Source organism: Orcinus orca, chromosome 7 (assembly GCF_937001465.1).
Source record: "Orcinus orca chromosome 7, mOrcOrc1.1, whole genome shotgun sequence".
Lineage (NCBI taxonomy): Eukaryota > Metazoa > Chordata > Mammalia > Artiodactyla > Delphinidae > Orcinus > Orcinus orca.
This window is the reverse complement of record NC_064565.1, coordinates 113063826-113086545: the sequence shown is the minus strand read 5'-3', so window position 1 is coordinate 113086545 and position 22720 is coordinate 113063826. Positions and strand designations below refer to the sequence as shown.

Below are 22720 nucleotides of genomic sequence, written 5' to 3'. Positions count from 1 at the left end.
TGGAACTAATTCTGAGCTTTCTATTCTGTCTCATTAATCTATGTGCCTATTCCTTGTAGGTTTTTTGTACATGATCTTTATCAAGCTGATGATGTTCCTCTCCTTGTCTAGTTTGCTGAGAGTTTTTAATATGAATGTGTGTTGGATTTTTTTCCAAATGCCTTTTCTGTAATAACTGATGGGATCATACAATTAAAAATTTTTTTTATTCTGTTAATATGATAGATTACATGTATTGATTTTTAATAAGTTTTATTGAGATATAATTCACACACCATAAAATTCTCCCTTTTAAAATGTACAATTCAAGCTTTGCACAGTTGCAGTATCATAGCCAATGAGGCTTATCCAAGGCATGATTATTGATAATTGAAAATAAATAAATAAAATGTACAGTTCAGAGGTTTTTAGTATATGCAAAGAGTTGTATAATATAATCATTTCCATTACCTAATTTTATCATATTTTCATCACCCAAAACAGAAACTCCATACCCATTAGCAGTCCCTCCCTATTTCCCCTTCCCTGTAGCCCCTAGCAACCACTAATTGACTTTCTTATCTATCATACACTACGTGGCCTTTTATGCCTGGTTTCTTTCATTTGGCATTATGTTTTCAAGGCTCATCCATGTCGTAGCATGCACCTGTACTTCATTCCTTTTCACGGCCAAAGAATATTCCAATGAATGAATACACCACACATTCACAGTAGATGGACATTTAGGTTGTTTCCATTTTGGGGGCTATTATGAACATTCACATTCAAGTTTGAGGAATTGCCGAACTGTTTTCCAAAGTGGCTGCACCATTTTACACTCACACCTGCAGTATATGAGGGTTTTCAATTTCTCTGCATCCTCATTAACACCTGTTATCTGTATTTTTGATTATAGCTATCCTAGTGGGTGTACAGTGTTATCTCATTACGGTTTGCATTTTCATAATGACCTATGATATTGAGCATCTTTTCATGTGCTTATTGGCTATTCGTATAACTTAAATTCTTTGCTCATTTAAAAATTAAGTTGTGAGAGTTCTTTATATATTCTGGATACAAGTCCCTTATTAGATACAATTTGCAAATATTTTTCCCATTCTGTGGGGTTTTTCTTTTTTTCAATTTTTGATGGTGTTCTTTGAAAATCAGTTTGTATTTTTGTTTTTGTTCTTTTTCTTTATTTTCTTGGCTGTGTTGGGTCTTCGTTGCGGCGCGAGTGCTCCAGGGCGCATGGGTTCTGTAGTTTGCGGCACATAGGCTCTCTCGTTGAGGTGCGCGAGCTCAGTAGCTGTGGCACGTGGGCTCAGTTGCCCCGCAGCATGTGGGATCTTAGTTCTCCGACCAGGGATGGAACCCGCATCCCCTGCATTGGAAGGCAGATTCTTTACCACTTGACCAACAGGGAAGCCCCTGATGGTGTTCTTTGAAAAACAGGTTTTTAATTTTGATGAAGTCAAATCAATGTTTTTTTCTGTGATCACTCATCCTTTGCCTAATCCAAGGTCACGAAGATTTACTCCTATGTGTTCTCCTAGGACAGTTAGTTTTAGCTCTTACATTTATGTGTTTGATTCATTTTATATTAATTTTTGTATATGGTGCATTGATTTCTGAATGTTGAGCCAGCCTTGCACACTTGGAATAAATAATACTAGGTCATGGTTTACAATTTTTTTAAACAGATTGCTAGATTCAATCTGCTAATATTTTGTTGAGTACGTTTGCATCTGAGTTCATGAGGGATACTGGCCTATAGTTTTCTTTTTTTATATACTCTTTGTCTGGCTTTGGTATCAGGATAATACTGGCTTCATAAAATAAGTCAGGAAGTGTTCCCTCCACTTCTATTTTCTGGAAAAGATTGTGTAAAACTGGTATAGATTCTTCTTTAAATATTTTCTAGAATTCTCCCGTGAAACCACCTGGGCCTGGAGATTTCCTTTTAGGGAGCTTCCACATTCTGAATTCACTATTTTTACGGTTATAGGACTAGTCAGATGGTCTATTTCAATTGCGTTGGATTTTGATAGTTTGTAGTCTTTGATGAATTGGCCTATTTCTACTAAGTTGCTGAATTTATGAACTTCTTGATAAGCTTCTTGATTTATAAACTTCTTGTAGTATTCCCTTATAATCCTTTTAAGCTGCAGTATCTGTAGTGATGTCCCGTTTCATTCTTAATGTGATTTGTGCCTTTTCTGTTTATCTGTCAGTCTTGCTAAAGGTTTATCAATTTTATTGATTTTTTTCAAAGAACAAGTTTTTGTGTTTTTCTTTATTTTTTCCTATTTTTAATTGTATTGATTTCTATTCTTTATTATTTCTTTCTACTTACATTGGGTTTTTTTCTCTTTTTACAGATTTTTGAGGTAAGTACTTAGATAACTGATTTGAGACCTTTCCTCTTTTTAATTTACACATTTAGAGCTATAAATTTCCCTCTCAACACTGCTTTAGCTACATCTCACATATTTTGCTATGTTTTCATTTTCATTTAGTTCTAAGTATTTATTTTAATTTCCTTTGAGACTTTCTCTTTGACCAAGGGACTATTTAGAAGTGTGTTGTTTATTTTCCAAGGGCCTAGAGATTTTCCTGTTGCTGTTCTACTATGGATTTCTAGTTTATTTCTATGTGGTTAAAAAACATACTCTGCATGATGTCATTTCTTTTACACTTGTTGAGGTGTTTTTTATGACTCAAGATATGGTTCATCCTGGTGAATACCCCATCATGCCAAAAAAAAATGTATTCTGCTATTGTTGGGTGGAGTGTTCTATATGTATATCTCAATTAGGGTCTACTGGTTGATTGTGTTCTTCAGATCTTCTGTATCAATTCTGATTTTCTGAGAGAGGTATTTAAGTACCCAAATATAATTGTGGATCTATTTCTCCTTTCAGCCCTATCACAGTTTTTGCTTCATGTAATTTGAGACTCTGTCGTTGGGTGCATTTACATTTGAGATCATTATGTCTTCTAGGCGGAATGATCCTTTTAATATTATGTAATGACCCTTTTTGTCCCTAGTAATTTTCTTTGTCCTGAAGTCTACTTTATCTGATAGTAATATAGCCACTCTTGCTTTTCTAAATTAGTATTTGCATGGCATATCTTTTTTTCATCCTTTTGCTTTAAACCTACCTACGTTACAGTCTTTGAAATGAGTTTGTTGTAGACATCTAATTGTTACATCATTAAAAAAAAATCCATCCCACCAATCTCTGCCTTTTAATTGGTATATTTAGGACATTTACATTTAAGGGTAATTATTAATATTTTATGGGTTAAGTTGCCATTTTATGTTTTGTTTTCTGTTTGTTTCCTCTCTTTCTCATTACTGTTTTTCTTTTTCTTATAGTTTAAATACACATTTATATTTTGGATTCCACCTTGATTTATTTATAAAGTTTTTAAAATATATCACTTTGTATAGTCTTCTTAGGGGTTGGTCTAGGTACAACAATATACATAAGTTACACAGTCTACCCGTATCAACATTTTACTACCTTGAGTGAGGTGTAGAAACCTTAATTCCACTTAGGCTCCTTTATCCTCTCCCCATTCTAAGTATAATTATCTTAAGTATTTTTTCCACATGACACTGATCACTACATTAGTTGGTATTATAATTTATGATTTAAGAAACTCATGAGGGGGATAGTTTATATTTGCTCCTATTTTTACTCATTCTGATGTTCTTTCCATTCTGAAATTCCAAGCCTTATGTTATCATTTCCTTTTTTTTAAAGAGAACTTTAGTTATCCTTTCAGAATAATTTGGCTGGCAATAGATTCTCCCAGCTTTTTTTTGTCTGAGAATTTTTTTATTTCCTCTTCATTTCTGAAGGATATTTTTTGCCAGAAACAGAATTCATGGTTGACAATTGTTTTCTTTCAGTAGTTGAAAAATGTTGTGCCACTTCATTCTGGCCTCCATGGTTTCAAATGAGAAACTAATACCATTTGAATTGGTGCTCCCCTAAAAGTAATGCAGCCTCTCTCTACTTCACAGTCTCTTTCTTTGTATTTAGTTTTCAGAAGTTTAAAATGATATGTGTCAGCATCGATTTCTTTGGGTTTATGCTGTTTGGGGTTGTGATATTGTGACTGATAATAAGAAGTATATATTTGGTCTTCACCCTTGCTTCCAGCACAGAGATCCTAAAACTCTTGGACTTTCCTAAATGATAACAATAAAGGTGTCTTTTGATATTCATAACAAATCCCTTTCAATCACACCTGAGTTTATGTTAACGAGGTGACTTTTGGAAACCATTTAAGGATGGGGGTGGGGGGGTGCTGGTTGTCAGAGGAACCAACCATGTGGTTAGAGAGCGGGAACTTTTAGCCCCACTCCCCAACCTCAGAGGAGGGGAGAGAGTGGCTGAAGATTGAGTTCAACTACCAATAGTCAATGATTTAGTCAATCATGCCTACGGAATGAAGCTGCCAGAAAAACCCAACAGGATGAGGTTCAGAGAGCTTCTGGGTTGGTGTACATGTGGAGGTGCTGGGAAGATGGCATGCCCGAAGAGGGCATGGAAGCTCTGCACTCCCTTCCCACATACCTTCTCTGTGCATCTTTTCCATTTGGATGTTCCTGAGCTACATCCTTTCATAATAAACCAGTAATCTAGTTGATAGTATCAGAACTGAGTTAAACTACAGGATACCAAGCGGGTGTTGCAAACTTGCTTGATGTGTGGAAAACACACACATCTGGTATCAGAAGCGAAGTAGCACTGTAGTCAAGTATTGAGAGCAGAGGACACACAGGAGGAGTGTGCTTTTCTTTACAGGGGTAGGCTCAGCTTATTGAATCTGTGGGCTTGTCTTTGGCCAAATTTGGCAAGTTATCAACCATCACTTCTTTGACTACTTTTCCAGTCTCATTCACTCTCTCATTTTGGGAATCCAGTGATACAAATGTTAGCTCTTTTATTATTATCCCATAAGTCCTTGTTGCTCAGGCTAGGTAATTCTGTTAGCCTGTCTTCACGTTCACTAATTCTATCCTGTCATCTCTGATCTACTATTGAGCTCTGGATAGTTTTCTCTTTTGATGAGGGTATTTTTCACTTCAATATTTTCCATTTGGTTCTCTTTTTAGAATTTCTATTTCTTTGTTGAGATTTTCTATTTTTTCATGTTTTAAGAGAATTTATAATTATTTGTTAAAGCACTTTCATAAAGACTGCTTTAAAATCCTTGTCAAATAATCACAGCATCTGATTCATCTTTTGGTTTTGATATCAACTATCTTTTCTTATTCATATTGTGATCTTCCCGGTTCTTGTTCTGACGAGTGATTTTCAGCTGTATCCTAGACATTCTGGATATTACATTATGGGACTCTGGGTCCTATTTAATCTTTTTTTAGTGAGCAGTCCCCTACAGAGGTGTCATACTAGGGCCAGGTGTGCATGTTCAGCTTCCCGCAGGGCCCTGTTGCTATCTGCCCAGCAAAAGTGAAGCACTGACTCAAAATGCCTCACTGCAGATGGTAGGTAGCCATTCAGCTCTCCTTTCAGCCCTGCTGACATCTTCCCATGAAAGATGGGCACCAGTTCACACTGTCTCACTGCCTCCAAGTACGGGTATAAGCTTAGCTCCCCATTAGGCCCCACTGCCACCAGGAGGAGGGAAAGCTAAAGTCCGATATATACTGCTTTGTCACTACAGTTTGGGAGCAGAAGTTCAAATCCCTGCTGACACTAGGAGAGGAACGTAGGTGAGTGCCAACTATCCCTCTCCTACCACTTTGTTTATGCTGGTAGAAGGCAGAGGCTCAGCTGGCACTGGGTTCCACTGACACCAGGGGGGGGTGTTGTGGTGATCAGCCCTGACTCATCAAGTCTCTTTGCTGCCAGGCAGGAATGGAGGCTCATCTCACCACTGGAACCTGCTGGTACTACTCTCAAGGGACAATTGGAAATACCTACTTTTGCTGGACAAGGGATAGATCAGCTCTACTCTCAATTCTTTTTTTTTTTTTTTTTTGCAGTACACGGGCCTCTCACTGTTTTGGCCTCTCCCGTTGTGGAGCACAGGCTCCAGACACGCAGGCTCAGTGGCCATGGCTCACAGGCCTAGCCGCTCCGCGGCATGTGGGATCTTCCCGGACTGGGGCACAAACCCATGTCCCCTGCATCAGCAGGCGGACTCTCAACCACTGCGCCACCAGGGAAGCCCTCTACTCTCAATTCTTCCAATACTACCCATGCAGAGGAAACACAACCTGCTTCCACTGGATGGGAAACAGGGTCAGCTCCCTGCTTGGCCCCAGTGACGCTATCACAGTAGGGAAACTGGAGCATGCCTGCTTCCACTGAGAAGGGGAAGGAGGGACAGTTCCTTACTTAGTTCCACTGACACTACTCTGGCAGGGTAATTAGGGCACCACCAACTGCTTCTCCTGTGCAGGGGATGGAAGATTAGCTCCCTGCTCAGGTCTGCAGACACCTCCCAAAGTAGGAATCAGAGTGTCAGCTTCATGTGGCAGACACAATGGAAGATTAAGTCACTGCATGGCTCCACAGACATTACCAAGTGGGGGAATTGGAGCATTGCTGAGTGATTTTATGAGATAGGATGGGGCGAAGGGATGTAGAATATTAATGTGTTGCTCAGCCCAACAGAAACTATGGTGTGTGTGTGTGTGTGTGTGTGTGTGTGTGTGTGTGTGTGTGTGTGTGTGTGTGTGTGTGTGTGTGTGTGTCTTTTCCATTGGTGTTTGGCTGGAGTACAGTGAGCATTGCTAAAAAGGTTTTCTGTTGATAGACATGCTTTTCTTGTTCTTTTGGCTAGAGGAGAAAGGTTTCTGTTGGGGGTTATTTTTCCTGTGCTTTTTGGCCATGCCAGGTTGGTAATTTCTACAGTACCCTATCTAGGATATGTAGGAGACAATAAGAAAACCAGGGGATCACTGGCATGCTATTCCTCAAGTCCTGAGACCCCTAGGCAATCCACCTTTTTTCCCCCCCTTTCAGAATCTTCCTATGCTTGTTTGTTGTGCTATGTCCATGTTTTTAGTTATAAGAGGAGGGGCCAGGAAGGATGGGTATATGCCATCTTTGTCAGAAACAGAAGTTGTGCCTCATTTTATTATAGTAATTTTAACATTTCATTTAGTGTGAAAATTAGGTAGGAAAACATCTTAAACAGCAACTTCTTTGAAGGCGCTGGACTGTGTTTTATCTATATTCTTTTTCCCAGGAATATCAAAAAGAAACAGGAATGAATCCTACCCTTGCTTAAAAACACATTATACTGAATAAATTAACACATATTCTGCAAACTTCTAAATAAAACCTTCTTTGTCTTTTTTCTTTTTCTCCCTTCTTTTATCCTATACATATTTATTTACATATATGATTTATTATATACCACATACTGAGTTAGCTTCTAGAAACAGAAAGGCAAGTAAGACCTAGCTCTTGTTCTTGAGGACTCTGCTATCCATCAGGAAGAGAGAGTCACATACAGGTAAGTTAGAAATATAGTATGGCAAGTGCTATAATATAGGTATGAACAAATGGTCAAGGGAAAGAAGAGTGGGGCATGACTAATTTTTCCACAGTGAGATGGCAAAAGCTTCACAGTAGTTAAGATGGGCCCTTGAAAAATGGATGAAATGCAGAAAAATGGATGAAATGCAGTAAAGGGCAAGAAACAGAACTATCATAGAGTAAAATCGTTTGGGGAAAGATGAAGGGTTAAGTGTAGAACAAGATACTGCAGAGAAAGCTAAGAAATTTATTCCCCTCCTTTCCTATTATCAATAAAGTTGATAATTTCACTGCACTGATGTGAGTGTCAAGCTACCCAACATTTCTAAATCTTAAGAATGATTGGCCCATACAATTATTTACTTCTCATGGCTCTTATTTTCAAATTCTATCTTTCTTTCTCCTCTCTCTGTTATGTTCAGCAGGGGCTTGTTTCTTTCCTAAAACTTTCTGCTGGAAGTTGTCTTCTTTTAGCTCCAACCCTGGCATTAAAAAATGAAGAGACTTCAGAGTGACATCGGGGACTGGCGGAGTATGGACCTCTGAAAAGCCACCACTCCATACAAGCATTAATAACATTGGTAAAATTGTTAAAATCAACCTTTTCATAATTCTGAAATTAACCAAAGGCTTGTAAAAATCTGATGTACATTTATTCAAGAGAAATCGATAAATTTCAATTAGAACAGTGAGCTTTGTAAGGTTTTTACTTGCTTTATTCCCATGTCCCAGCTCTGAAGTAGCCTTGAAAACCAACAGCTTTCTAATTATGGTGAAAACTGGCAGCCCAGCAGCCACTGGTGGGGCAGAACAGATCTAGAAGCTCACCAAAATCTTCATTCCTGTCTTTATGGGAGCTGTCTGGCAGCTCCCGGAAAAGCCCCATTCACATTACTTTGACCTGACTCACACCTTGCTCTTGTGCAAAAAGCCTTATATCCCCAGGGATGTTTGTCAAAAACAATCAGCAGCAATTATTTAATATCACAGGTTTCTGAGGCAGTGGTAACAGATGGAAAATTAGAAGCTAACCAAAAACGTTGAAAGTTAAAGCTGGGGGATAAGGTGTCCACAGAGGTCTTTGCAAAGGCCTGACACATTCCTGGGGGTCGAGACAGCTACACACATGCATAAGGCTGTGCACATGCCCCAGAGAGACCAGGTAAGGCCTTAAGTTCTCACCTCTGGCTGACCCTGAAGCTCTGTACAGCAGGAAGTGAAGACTTCCAGGAAGTAGAGCTGTAAAGTGTGTGTCTGAGCATTGAAGGTATGCCCCAATACATGCACAGAGGCTCTCAGTAAAGGCTGGGAGACTACTGGTTCCAAGCATATAAGAAAATCTCTGTTCACTCATTAACTGACCACTAAGCTAGCAGAGCAGAAACTTCCATGACTTCACACAACAAAGAATATAGAGGCAACAGAATTAGTTCAGTGATGTCACAAAGGGAAAACAGTGACAATAACAAATCTTAGGGAGGTAGGGAAGGTGATCTGATTTTCAGAGTTTCCACATTATTTAAAATGCAAGAGATATAGGTATAGCTTTATGATATAGATATATCATGCAAACAGTAATAAAAAGAAGAGTTGGAGTAGCTAAACTAATAGCAAAATAGACTTCAAGACAAAAAGGACACTTTATAACTAGGATCAATCCATCTGGAAGATCTAACAATTATAAACATATATGCACCTAACAACAAATATATGAAGCAAAAACTGGCCAAACTGAAGGGAGAAATAAACGATTCAACTGTAATAGTTGGAGACTTCAATGCCCAACTTTCAATAACAGAGAAAACAATTATATGGAAGATCAAAAGGAAACAGAAGACTTGAACGACACTATCAACCTTCTAAATTTAAAAGCTATCTTTACAACAGCCCATCTAACAACAGCTGAATGCATATTCTTTTCAAGTGGACATGGAACATTCTCCAGGCCATAAAACAAGTTTCCATAAATTTCAAAAGGCTGAAATCACACAAAGTATATTCTCCAACCAAAATGGAATTAAATTCAAAATGAATAACAAAAAGAAACTTGGAAAATTCACAAATTTATGGAAATTAAATATCACAGTCCTAAACAACCAACGGGTCAAAGAAGAAATCACAAGAGAAATAAATAAATATTTTGAGATACATGAAGAAAACACAACTTAACAAAATGTATGAGATGCAACCAAAGCAATGCTTAGAGGTAAATTTATACTTGTAAATACCTATACAAAAAAGTTAAAAGAGCTGAATTCAGTTAACATAAACTTCCACCTTAAAAAATTAGCAAAAGAAGAGCAAACTAAACTCAAGTAAGCAAGGAAGGAAAGAAAAAAGCCTAGAGCAGAAATAAATTAGAGAAGAGATAAACAAAGAGAAAATAAACAAACCCAAAAGTTGGTTATATGAAAAGATCAGCAAAGTTGACAAACTTTTAGGTAGGTGGACCAAGAAAAAAAAGGGAGAAAATTCAAATTACTAAACTCACAAAAGAAAGAGAATACATTACTACTAACCTTATTGAAATAAAATGAATTATAAGGGAATACTATGAACAGTTGAATGCCAAAAAACTAGACAACCAAGATAAAAAGGACAAATTTATAGGAAGATACAAACTACTGGGACTGATTTAAGAAGAAGTAGAAAAGTTCAATAGACCTATAACAAGTAAAGAGATTGAATTAATTTTTAAAAAACAGAAAAACAAAAGCCAAAAAACCAAAAACTTCCCATAAAGAAAAGCACAGAGCAAGATGGCTTCACTGGTAAATTCTGCCCAACATTTAAAGAGGAATTAACACCAATTCTTCACAAACTCTTCTAAAACTCATTCTATGGGACCAGTATCATCCTCAAACAAAAACCAGACAAAGATATCAAAAGGAAACTACAGACCATGATCCCTTAGAAATACAGATGCAAAAATCCTCAAAAGAACACTAGCAAGCAAAATCTAGCAACATAAAAAGGATCCCACATCTTTTTTTTTGTTTGTTTTTTTGCAGTACGCAGGCCTCTCACTGTTGTGGCCTCTCCCGTTGTGGAGCACAGGCTCCGGACGCGCAGGCTCAGTGGCCATGGCTCAAGGGCCCAGCTGCTCCACGGCATGTGGGATCTTCCCAGACTGGGGCACAAACCCATGTCCCCTGCATTGGCAGGCGGACTCTCAACCACTGCGCCACCAGGGAAGCCCAGGATCCCACATCATAATCAAGAATGCAAGGTTGTGCACTGTTGGTGGGAATGTAAATTGATACAGTCACTATGGAGAACAGTATGGAGGTTCCTTAAAAAACTAAAAATAGAACTACCATATGACCCACTACTAGTAGGTAGCAATCTCACTACTGGGCATATACCCTGAGAAAACCATAATTCAAAAAAAGTCATGTACCACAATGTTCGTTGCAGCTCTATTTACAATAGCCAGGACATGGAAGCAACCTAAGTGTCCACCGACAGATGAATGGATAAAGAAGATGTGGCACATATATACAACGGAATATTACTCAGCCATAAAAAGAAATGAAATTGAGTTATTTGTAGTGAGGTGGATGGACCCAGAGACTGTCATACAGAGTGAGGTAAGTCAGAGAGAGAAAAACAAATACTGTATGCTAACACATATATATGGAATCTAAAAAAAAAAAAAAAAAAGGTTCTGAAGAACCTAGGGGCAGGACAGGAATAAAGACGCAGATGTAGAGAATGGACTTGAGGATATGGGGAGGGGGAAGGGTAAGCTGTGACAAAGTGAGAGTGGCATGGACATACATACACTACCAAATGTAAAATAGATAGCTAGTGGGAAGCAGCCGCATAGCACAGGGAGATAAGCTCGGTGCTCTGTGTCCACCTAGAGGGGTGGGATAGGGAGGGTTGGGAGGGAGATGCAAGAGGGAGGAGATATGGGAATATATGTTTATGTATAGCCGATTCACTTTGTTATACAGCAGAAACTAACACACCATTGTAAAGCAATTATACTCCAATAAAGATGTTAAAAAAAAAAGAATGCAAGGTAGGTTCAACATGTAAAAGTCAATTAAATATATTAATAAAGGACAAAAATCACAGACACAGTAAAACCACTCAACAAAATCCAACAGCATTCATGAGAAAAGCACTCAATAAACTAGGAACAGAAGGAACTGCCTTCACCAAAACCCCCCAAGCTCACATTATAATTAATGTGGTGAAGACTGAATGGTTTCCCCCTAAGATCAAGAACAAGTCAAGGAAGTCCACTGCTGCCACTTTTATTCAAGATTGTACTGGAAATTCTAGCCAGAGCAACTGAGTAAGAAAAAGAAATAAAAGTCATCTAGATTGGAAAGGAAGGTATAAAACTGTACCTATTTGCAGATGACATGATTTTCTAAATATGAAAAACCCTAAGGTATCTACAAAAAACTATTAGAGCTAAAAAATGAGTTCTGTAAGGTTGCAGGTTACATGATTTTTATAGAAATATCATTTTATTTCTATACATTAGCAATTAAGAATCTGAAAATAAAATTAAGAAAATTTCACTTGTGATAACGTCAAAAAGAAAAAAACACAGGAATAAATTTAACAAAAGAAGTGTAAGCCTTATATACTTTTGAATACTTTTCAGTATATAAAACATCATTGAAAGAAATTAAAGATTTAATAAAGGAAAAACTATCCCATGTTTATGGTTTGGAAGATTTAATGACAGTACACCCCAAATTGATCTAAAGGTTAAACACAATCCCTATTTGAGGCTCCTTTTTCTTCTGGGGTGGCAGAAATTGATAAGCTGATCCTCATAATAATATGGAAATGCAAGGGACCCAGAATAGCCAAAAAACTTTGGGAGAAAAAATAGCAAAGTTGGAAGACTCACTCTTTCTAATTTCAAAATTTACCACAAAGTTACAGAAATCTAGACAGTGTGGTACTGACATAAAGATAGACATATAGATCAATGGATCAGAATTCAGTGTCCAGAAATAAATATATACATCTATGGTCAACTGATTTTCAAAAAGTGTGCCAAGACAATTCAATAGGGAGAGAACCATCTTTTCAACATTAATGAAGGTGATGAGACAACTACATATCCACATGCAAAATAATGAAGTTTGACACCTATACCACACCATATACAAAAATTAACTAAAAATGGATCATAAACATAAATGAAAGAGCTAAAACTATAAAACTCCTGGAAGAAAACAAGTGCAAATCTTTGTGATTTTGGATTAGCCAATGGTTTCTTAGGTATGACACCAACAGCACCAGCAACCAAAGAAAAATAGATAAATTAGACTTCATCAAATTTAGAAACCTCTGTGTTTCAAAGAACAGCATCAAGAAAGTGAAAAGACAACCTACAAATGGGAGAAAATACTTACAAATCAAATATGTGATAAAAAACTGGTATCTAGAATATATAAACTAACAAGTCAACAATACAAAGACAATCCAGTTTTTAAAAGGGCAAAGGATTTGAATAGACATTTCTCCAAAGAAGATACACAGATGGTCATATAAGCCCACGAAAACACATTAGAATCATTAGTCACTAGGAAAATGCAAATTGAAACCACAATGAGGGGGATGGGGAGATGAAAGGAAAAAAAAAGGACTACATGAAGTAATGAATGCTAATTAATCTAACTGTGGTCATCATTTCACAATGTATATTTATATGAAACCATCACATTGTACACCTTAAATATATACAATTTTTGTCAACTATACCTTAATAAAGCTGAAAAAGATTTTTTAACAAACTGAAAATGAGATACTACTCCACACCCATAAGGATGGCTATAATTACAAATACAGATAACAACTGCTGGTGAGACCATGGAACGTCATACACTGTTGGTAGGAATGTAAAATTGTGCAGTCACTTTGGAAAAACGTTTGACAGTTACTCAGAAGTTTAAATACAGACTGACTACATGAACCAGCAATTCCCTTCCTAGGTATATACTCAAGAGAACTGAAAACATATGTCCACACAAAAACCTGTATACAAATATTCACAGCAGCATTATTTATAACAGTTAAAAAGTAGAAACACCCCAAATGTCCATCAACAAATGGGTAAATAAAATGTGGTATATCCATACAATGGAATACTGTTCAGCCGTAAAAAGGACTGAAGTCCTGATACATGCTACAGAAGCGGTCCCCAAGCTTTCTGGCATCAGGGACCGGTTTCGTGGAAAACAATTTTTCCACAGATGGGGGTGGGGGGCGGGGGGGGGTGGTTCAGGCGGTAATGAAAGCGATGGGGAGCGGCAGATGAAGTTTTGCTCACTCACCCGCCGCTCACCTCCTGCTGTGCGGCCCAGTGCCTAATAGGCCACAGACCGCTACTAGTCCGCAGCCCAGGGATTGGGGACTCCTGTGCTACAGCATGGGTGGACCTTGAAAACATTATGCCAAGTAAAAGAAGCCAGATACAAAAAGCCACTTATTATAGGAATCCATTTATATGAAATGTCCAGAATAGGAAAATTCATAGAGACAGAATGTAGATTAGTTGTTGCTAGGAGCTAGGGAGGAGAGGGAAGGGGAAGTGACTGCCAATAAGTATAGGATTTCTTCTGGGGGGCGGTGAAAATGTTCTGGAATAGAGGTGATGGTTGCATAATTTTTAGACTGCCCAAGAAACTGCTGAATTGTACAGTAAAAGAGGTAAATTTTATTGCATTTGAATATCTCAATATAAAAAACAGTGAAGAGACTTTGCCACTCTGACATTTAACTATCCCTAAATCTCACTAGTTTACTCCAAATCCTAGGCCACCCACACAAAAAATTTTTTTCTTATCATTACAGTATAATTTCCAAACAGATTTTATGTATTTAGAATTATAGAAATTAATCATCTTTCCTGTGCATTCATAGTTCCACAATGCTATAAAATTATTTCTGAGTACAAGTTCAAATACTGTCTCCTCTGTCAATAGGCATTTTTCCACCTGTTCAGATAAAATCTACTGATCTTTGACCATCTGTGTTCTCTAAGATTTACTGCTATTTATCAATATAAATTTTATGTTGACAAACTACTCAAGTACTTACAATTAAGAATATCCACAAATGGTCTACTTTCGGACCCATTAATCTTTGTTATTATCTATGAGTTTCTTGTATTTTCATAAACAGTGAGTTGGGATTTACATGAAGGGAATAACGTTGCCAGTAGTTTCAAATGACAATGACAACTTGCCCCATTTAATGCAGAACAATTTTTTTTTTTTTTTTTTTTTTTGCGGTACGTGGGCCTCTCACTGTTGTGGCCTCTCCTGTTGTGGAGCACAGGCTCCGGACGCGCAGGCTCAGCAGCCATGGCTCACGGGCCCAGCCGCTCTGCGGCATGTGGGATCATCCCAGACCAGGGCATGAACCCGTGTCCCCTGCATCGGCAGGTGGACTCTCAACCACTGCGCCACCAGGGAAGCCCAATGCAGAACAATTTAATCTTGCTTCTCACCAGGCAAGGAAAGAAGGGGTTCCCTTGACAATGGAAGAGCTGAGATTGAAAGCGCTGTCCTTGAATTTCTTCTGTTGCCCACAGTGAGGCACCGTCTATATTTGTCAGATAAATGTGGAAGATAGTTACCAATGGAATACCATTTTCTTTCAAATCCAAGAAGTTTGCTCTGAATAATTCAGAAAAGGACATCTCAAACACAGTTATACACCATTAGAGCTAATACATTTTGAAATATTTAGTTTAGCAATTTCATAGTGTATTCTAAGGAACACTAGTTCCGTGAGATGATCCACAAAAAAATATAAGAAATCTATTAACCCACTGTTTTCCAAAAATGGGTGGCCACAGAATCCTTTTTCTCCACGGCACCTATTAAAATCCCAAAGAACTTGTGACCTACCAACACCTTGTGGAAAATCCTAACTTAGTCAAATAATCCATTTTATAAAAGATGAAACTGCTCTCTCTCTCTGTCTCCCCAAATTTAACTGACCTGTCCAAGGTCACCCAGCCAGTCCCTAACTTCTAGTGCTCTTTCTATGCTGCCACACTCCCTAACCAGAGGAACCTTTTCTAAATGGCAATTTAATCAGATTGGACTTCCTCATAAACAGCAAGATTGGTCATTTAATGTTAGTTATGTCTGAAAGCTTTCCCACAAAAGCGTTGACCTGAAAGAGCTTAGTATTATATGTCTCTCCTTTCAAGTTGCTATTTCAAGGTTGGTTTTACCTGGAGTGAGAGGAAATTTCTGTCTATCTAGAACAGTTCAGTCTTGAAGATACTTCAGTATTTCTCGCCACAGCACCCTTTCTGTGCTCGGTATTTTTAGCTCATTGTTTTCTGTTTTGGCAGCCGAGAAGCTGCAGTTTGTAATTTTACCTCCAGCTTCATATTTCTTCTTAAAAGTGAATACAATGTCCTGTTTATAATAATAAAATCACTAGTTGGCAGAACGACATTAAATGGAAAAAAAAAAAAAGCTATTGGAAAATTTAGAGCAAGCAATTTTATATGCCAAGTTTCACATTTGTAATGGTCCGGTGGAGGTCACTGGGCTTCCTTTTTATTGAGGGAATAGTAAAGAAATAGATATCTACAAGTTCTCCTGTGAAAAACTATAGGAACCGCCTCCCGTTCAAGGAAGCTCATAGTTTTACTGAAAACTGACATGATCCAAACTTCCACAATACTACTAAAATATAAAAATCAGTTTAGGGTGGTATTTTCCCCCTCTAATAATTTAGGTTTTCATTTTCCACTTTAATTGAGCTTTTAAGTTTTGTTTCCAGTTTAATAACAAAGGAAACAAAACAATATGAATGAAATTGAAAATAATTGGAGCCAGTCTCAGAAATAACCTTGGGGTTTCTTGGACTTCTGGTGCAACCCCCTTTAAGCAGTGTCCTTGGATATATTCTCTTCCTGACCCCCAAAGGCTTGCAGTACCGGCGCTGCATTTTTTTTTTTTTTTTTTTTTTAAACCTCAGATGCCCTGCTAAGGAGAGCTGCAGGGTAGGCCATGCAAGCAGCAATTCTCCAGAGATGGAGCCGAAGGTCCAGAAAAATAGTACTCCCAATCAGAAGGGCCAGATTGTTGCCCCTAGGAGTTCACACTAGCCTTACTTCTTGAAAATTGCTAACCAACTATTTTTCTTTTCAAAATAAACACTATTTCTCTCAACTTCAGTTCGCAAAATATTACCCCAATTCCACTGGACTAAAAAAATGGAATTTTACTGACATAATTGGATTATGAGGTTTAAAGATTGATGGAACTTTTGTGTTCCAAATATAATCGTTCAAATACCAAACCTAAACGGGTATGTAGAAGTCCTTACGTAGCTAGAGCCAGGGTAACACTGTAGGCTCCACGGCAGGGTGGCCCAGCAGAGGGGGTCAAGAAGCTATCAAAACCATTGGAGTTGTGAGAGCCCCGTTACAGAGGGATTTGGGAGTCTTAGGGGAACATACCACCCTTTCTGCAGCCACAGCCTATCGCTGAACTGAGAACTACTTCAGTCACTCTAGTTCCCCCTATGCCTGCGCATTTCTCAGATCTCAGCTCAAGCACCAAGGACGCTGCCAGTTTGTCCATATGAATGTTACAGCGCCTGCCATCCTCTGCTGTAAGTTATCTGAGTATAAATCTGCCTCCCTGAGGAACAGTAAAGTCATGAAGAACAAGGGCTGGGCCTTACTTGTCTTTGTATTTCCAGTGACTAACTGAGCACTCGGCATATATTATATATACACATATATATTCTACAGAGAGATACATAAATAATATATGTAAATAAATGTATATAGGAGAGAAGGGAGGAAAAGGAAAAAAGTTTTATTTAGGAGTTCCCAGAATACATATTATTTATTCATAGCATATGTTTTTTAGTGTGTGTTAGGACTCATTCCTAGTTCTTTTGACAGTCCTAGAAAAAGTAATATTGATAAAACCTCTTTGAAGGCACTGGACCTCTGAGCAGAAGAAATCACAGTATTACAAACTCTTGTACCAAGTATCTCTCTCCTCCATTACAATTCCATATTTGACTATTGCTTAAAACATTTGATTCACGCTCCTCTGCTATAAGACTGAGCGTTCCGCAAGAACCGAGACCACATCTACTTTTGTTCATTGGTGAATTTCTACTGCCCATGGATGGTGTTCCGTAAATTTGTTGATTGAAAAATGAAATCAATCTGTTAAAAGACCAGTCAAAGAGAAGGAAAAGGTAATCAGCTCCAAACACTCCAGCATACTAAGTACTTCTCTATTTTTTATTGTAAAAAGAAATTAACCGTGACTACATAAATACATGAATTAATGCTGGCACCCTCACAAGGTATGTGGATCAGGTGGTAAGTGAGGTGTACCTCAAGTGAGAAGAGAGTCGGTGTTCCAGAACACAAAAGGCAATGAACGATACTGGCACTTCTGTTGGTTCCTATACTTTCAGCCAACTGTGAACAACAGGTATTTACGCTTGTCCAGTACCATGGATTTATGAAAATTATCTAGCTTTAGCTAAATTAATCCTTACAAAATAGGCAAGTGGCTAAAAAAGATTATTGCAAAGATCCACAGATTGAAGATAATATTGAACTAATAATAGTAATACCACTAATACCATGAAAATAGCAAAGCTGACATTTCTTGTGCTCCTAACATGAATTCATCCGCCACACTATGATTTCAAAACAATGACTGTCAATCATATGGTCCATAGCAGATACTTAGAAAAAAATAAACACACTTAATCTGTCCCTTCAAGGTAAAAGTGATGTTTTAACAACGATTAAAAAAAAAGAAAAAAAAAGTTATTGCTTTTTGAAAGCAAAATAAAACAAGAAACTCAAGTTTTTAATATAAAATTCTAAAAATGGATGTTTTGAAATGTTTCCACTGTTATACAATTTGGGGACCTAAAATGACCTAATCTTAAAAACTACAAAACTTTTCATATCTATACACTTAAATTTTCTAACAGAATTTTATAACCAGTTTTTAAAGATGCCAACTGAAGAATAATCGAAGATTATGAAATCATTTTAAAAAATCTAAAAATGCAACACCTTTCAATTAGTCCACAAGAACTGACTGACATCATGAAAGATGGAAGTTTATTAGCTGGACTTCAAAATGAATCTGAATATAATCAGTGAACGGGGTTAAAAAATAAGTATTATGATTTAGTAAGCTGAGCTCACTTCTTCCTAAGATATGATATCTTTTACAGTTATGATAACCATTAAAACCAAAACTAAGTAACAAAATATACAAAACTTACAACTGGACCTCTGTATTTCCACACTGCAAGTTGTTAAAGCAAAATAAAAAAATAAAGAATATTCAATCACATTGCTTTCACCAAAAGTAGGATTAACAATATGAACAGTTTTCTATACCTTCTTAAAGTAAAATAAAAATATATTAAAATGTATTTCTTTCTCATTTTTCCACTTTTATGTATGTTAATAGCATATATAATAAATTAGTGAAGTAGTAAGTACACTTGTAATTTTAAAATAAAGGCACATATGTTACAGGGAATGCATGTTCAACAAAGTTTAGAGATTACTACTTTAGGCATCAGGAAGCAGTTGAAAGATTTTAAGCCAAAGGAGTAAAAAAAGAAAAGAAAAAAAGAATACGATTTGGATTTTAGAGAAATAATTCTAGAGGATAATAGGCAGGTAAAAAGTTTCTGGAAGTTAAAGTGATTAAAAATAAAAAATCGCTGTTACTGTGCTAATGGCAGAGAGCATCCCACAAGCTCCCTGTATCTTTGGATCCTCTTGCAGGACACATAGGTATATTTTAACAGAAGACGTCTGCAGAGCAAGACCTCCTAGTCTGTGGTCTAACTCAGAAGGCAATGGGGGCCAAAGAAAAAGGCAAGGCGGGGCCATGAGAGGGGAACTGAGCGACACTGGCTTCTAGGACTATTGGCATGCCTTATTATTATTCATCTGCAGGCTAGGAGTCAGGCTAGGAAAGGTTGAGCACCTCTCTCTTCTGATATTTCCATTTATAATTTTTTAAAGTTATAGAAGTTTATTTTTAAACAATTTGAATAACAGAGTAATTTATAAAATGAAACGTAAAACATTGCCTCCCTATCAGTGAAATGATAGGCACTTCACTGAAGTCCACACATGATAATCACTGTCGGCAGTTCAATGCATTTCTTCCAGAACTTTTTTTTCTGCAAATATACTTTTATGTGTACATGTATATGTATGTACATACACATTTATATTGTTTTCATATTATTTGACTTTATAAAAAACTAGGCTCATATTCATACTGTTCTGAAACTTGCTTCTTTTACTTCGCAATATATGATGGCCATCCCTTTAGGAAGTCCACATGGAAATGGTTCCTTTTTTGCAGCTGCAGGGAATGTTATCTTATTGAGATGACATAGGTTATTTAACCATTCCTTTAATGATGGACATCAGCAGTGTCACTTTTATAATAAAGCAGCAATGAACATTCTTTACGTACATCCTAAAACACTTCTTTGAGGAGGATGGACTCCTGGAAATAGAGTTTTTAGGTGAAAGGGTAAGTAGGTTTAAAATGTTTTAATAGCTTTTAATAGCTACTGCAGAATAGCTATACTAACTGACACTTCAAACAATAAAATTCAGCCATCCATTCTAACTTTCTTTTCTTATTAAAAATTTTTAAATAGATTCCTAGATTTAGGAAAAGATCTCAGAAAACAAGTCCCTCAATTTATATATGAGAAAATGAAGGTTCAGAGAGGGTAAGATTATGGACTCAAGATCTCAAAACCCCCGACAAGATGACTGACCAGGAGTTCTCTGAACAGTGGTTACTGCTGAAAGCCAGGAAGGCAACTTGAGTTAACTGACTTCAAATATAATGTGTGTTCCATCAGAGTTACTAACAAGCAGGAAACGGAACTGTCAACTCCTTTTCCTTGCCTACCCGCAGCAAGAAAAGAAAAGAAGTACATTTCTAAAAGATACAAAAGCAAGAGGGAGCCGGAAAGGAGGATTCTCAAACTAGGTGGAGTAATGGGCACCAAGAGCTTAAGGTATCATAAGTTCAGCTGCATGAAGTGCGCAAGTGTGGCGGAAAAGACTCTGACACGGGATGACCTTAGCAAAAAACCTTCCACGGCCTCAGTGGGTTGTATGAAAAGTTTCTTGGTTCTAAATATCTCCATGTGGCATCCCAAATGAATGCCAGTACTGAAACCAAATTCTGAAGAGAAATATCAGAAAAGAACTAACATCCCACAATGAAGAAACATCTTCAAAGAAGATGTTGTTAAAAAAATACCACAAAAGTCCTTTCCAACAAATTCCAGACCTAAAAGTAAAGCTTTAAAATGAAGCTCCAAGCACAGAAGTCTTGAATCCTTTGCTCTGTGCCTGAAGAGGCCCATTTAAAGGAAGGCATTTCTAACCAGATAACACTGTCTTTATTTGACCAGACCTATGGGGCATAGCAATGAGAAAAGAAGGTGGCAACTACACCTTTTGAAATTATAATAGCATGGTCTAGAAGAAAAGTCAGCACACTTCTTCTATAAAGGGCCAGAGAGCAAATATCTTAGGCTTTGCAGGCCATATGGCCTCTGTTGCAACTATTCAACTCTGCTCTTGTAGTGCAAAAAAATAGCCATAGACAATATATAACCAAATAAGCATGGCTGTGTTTCAATGCAACTTCATGAATGCTGAAATTTGAATTTTATGTAATTTTCATGAAAAATTATTGTTTTGATTTTTTTCAACCATTTAAGAATATGAAAACCAGTCTTAGCTCACAGGCTGTACATAACAGCCAGTGGGCTCGGTTTAGCTTGGAGGCCATCACTGGCCAACCTCCGGTACAGAGCACTTAGTTCCCAATTGTACGGAACTTGAATGTTGGTGGAAAGATGGGAATATCTGAGGCCAGCTCATAGGAGAGTTAAGTTAGAAGGCAGAAAGATAGAAACATGAGGTGCTTTTTTGTTTTGATTTGACACATTCATTTTTTGAAATGATTACCAGCAGGATACTTTTACATCCATCACCTCAGTTACCTTTTTCACACACACACACACACACACACACACACACACACACACTGTATTTTATTTTTACAAGAGATAAATAAACTGACACCAAGCATTGTAAATGGATGACCACAACAAAAGCAACAATGATTGCAGTTACCAAACACAAAACACACTCATACTAAGAAACATGATGTTCTTTACGAGTTTCAGATATTTACCTTAAATCTCTTCTCTTGCTGAATTCCTCTGGTGGAATTGTCCAAGGCAGGTCTTGAGGGAGACATTCTAAAACTTCTGAAGAGAAATCAGAGAAATCCACTCCATACTCTGTTAGTATCCCTTCTGTTTCAGGCTCGATCTCACCAGCCTGCCCAAGACTCTTAGCCAGCTGCCTGTAAACAGGACAGAGAGGAACAAGCATGTTAGTGAGTAATGAAACATAGGTGACCCATTTCCTCTCTAAAAATGAGGGTAGTAGGAAAGTCTTTGAAACCTCCTGCCCCTCCCCCAGAAGGAACACCATCATCAGTGAACGGAGGTGGGGGGGCAAGCAGAAGAGATGAGGATACTCTTGTCCTATTAACGCCATGACTACAGTATAGTTTTACCTTTCCTCAGGAATTCTGACCCAGGGAGTAGGGCCAGACAGCCCTTCTTAGGACTGTGGAAGTTGTTATTCATGGAGAATTAAAAGCTTTTGTCAATTATTTCTCTTGTAAACACCTTTAGAGACAATTCTGATCAACTCAGTTTGCTGTTAAATCATTAGTTTCACAGTGCCTATACCTTACATCATGCTTACTAGATTAGATCTCATGTTTTTATTTATTTCACAATTCTACTAATTTTTCCCTTAATGTTTTAAAATATTTTATCTGAACACAAAAGTAATATATGTTCACTCTAGAGAAGTTAGAAAAGAAAGAAATATACCAAGAAGAAATTTAAATTATCTTTAATCCAGTCACCCAGCAAACGACCATCCGCATTTTAAGGTACTGGTCCATTAAAAGTAAGATTGCATTTAATAGGACAGTCCTGATGCTATGAGTAGGATTCCATCTTTTAGAGGGCTGATCTCACTCTTTTATCTGTGGGACATCTACACATATATCAAAATTGATAATTCTCGATTCTTCTAAGTATTGGCATGCCACATACAGACCACAAGTCTAAAG

General features: G+C 37.4%; 1 protein-coding gene and 1 pseudogene across 12 annotated transcripts in view; one reads left to right on the top strand and one right to left on the bottom strand.

Moving 5' to 3' along the window:
- Window positions 1-22720, bottom strand: part of DIS3L2 (DIS3 like 3'-5' exoribonuclease 2) — a 378320-nt gene that overhangs the window by 166165 nt on the left and 189435 nt on the right. For 9 of the 12 annotated variants that reach the window (XR_004482498.2, XM_004262593.4, XM_033425292.2 and 6 more), the window contains one exon: window positions 21761-21934. Coding sequence is in view for 10 of the 12 variants with exons in the window: in XM_004262593.4 (XP_004262641.1) it covers window positions 21761-21934 (174 nt within the window). In the remaining 2 variants the exon portion in view is untranslated. Of the gene's footprint in view, window positions 1-17319; window positions 17701-19792; window positions 20042-21760; window positions 21935-22720 lie in introns of those variants that run through there. The other 3 variants (XM_033425303.2, XM_033425307.2, XR_004482501.2) reach the window with 3 other exon arrangements.
- LOC117201898 (uncharacterized) lies at window positions 309-391 on the top strand (annotated as a pseudogene).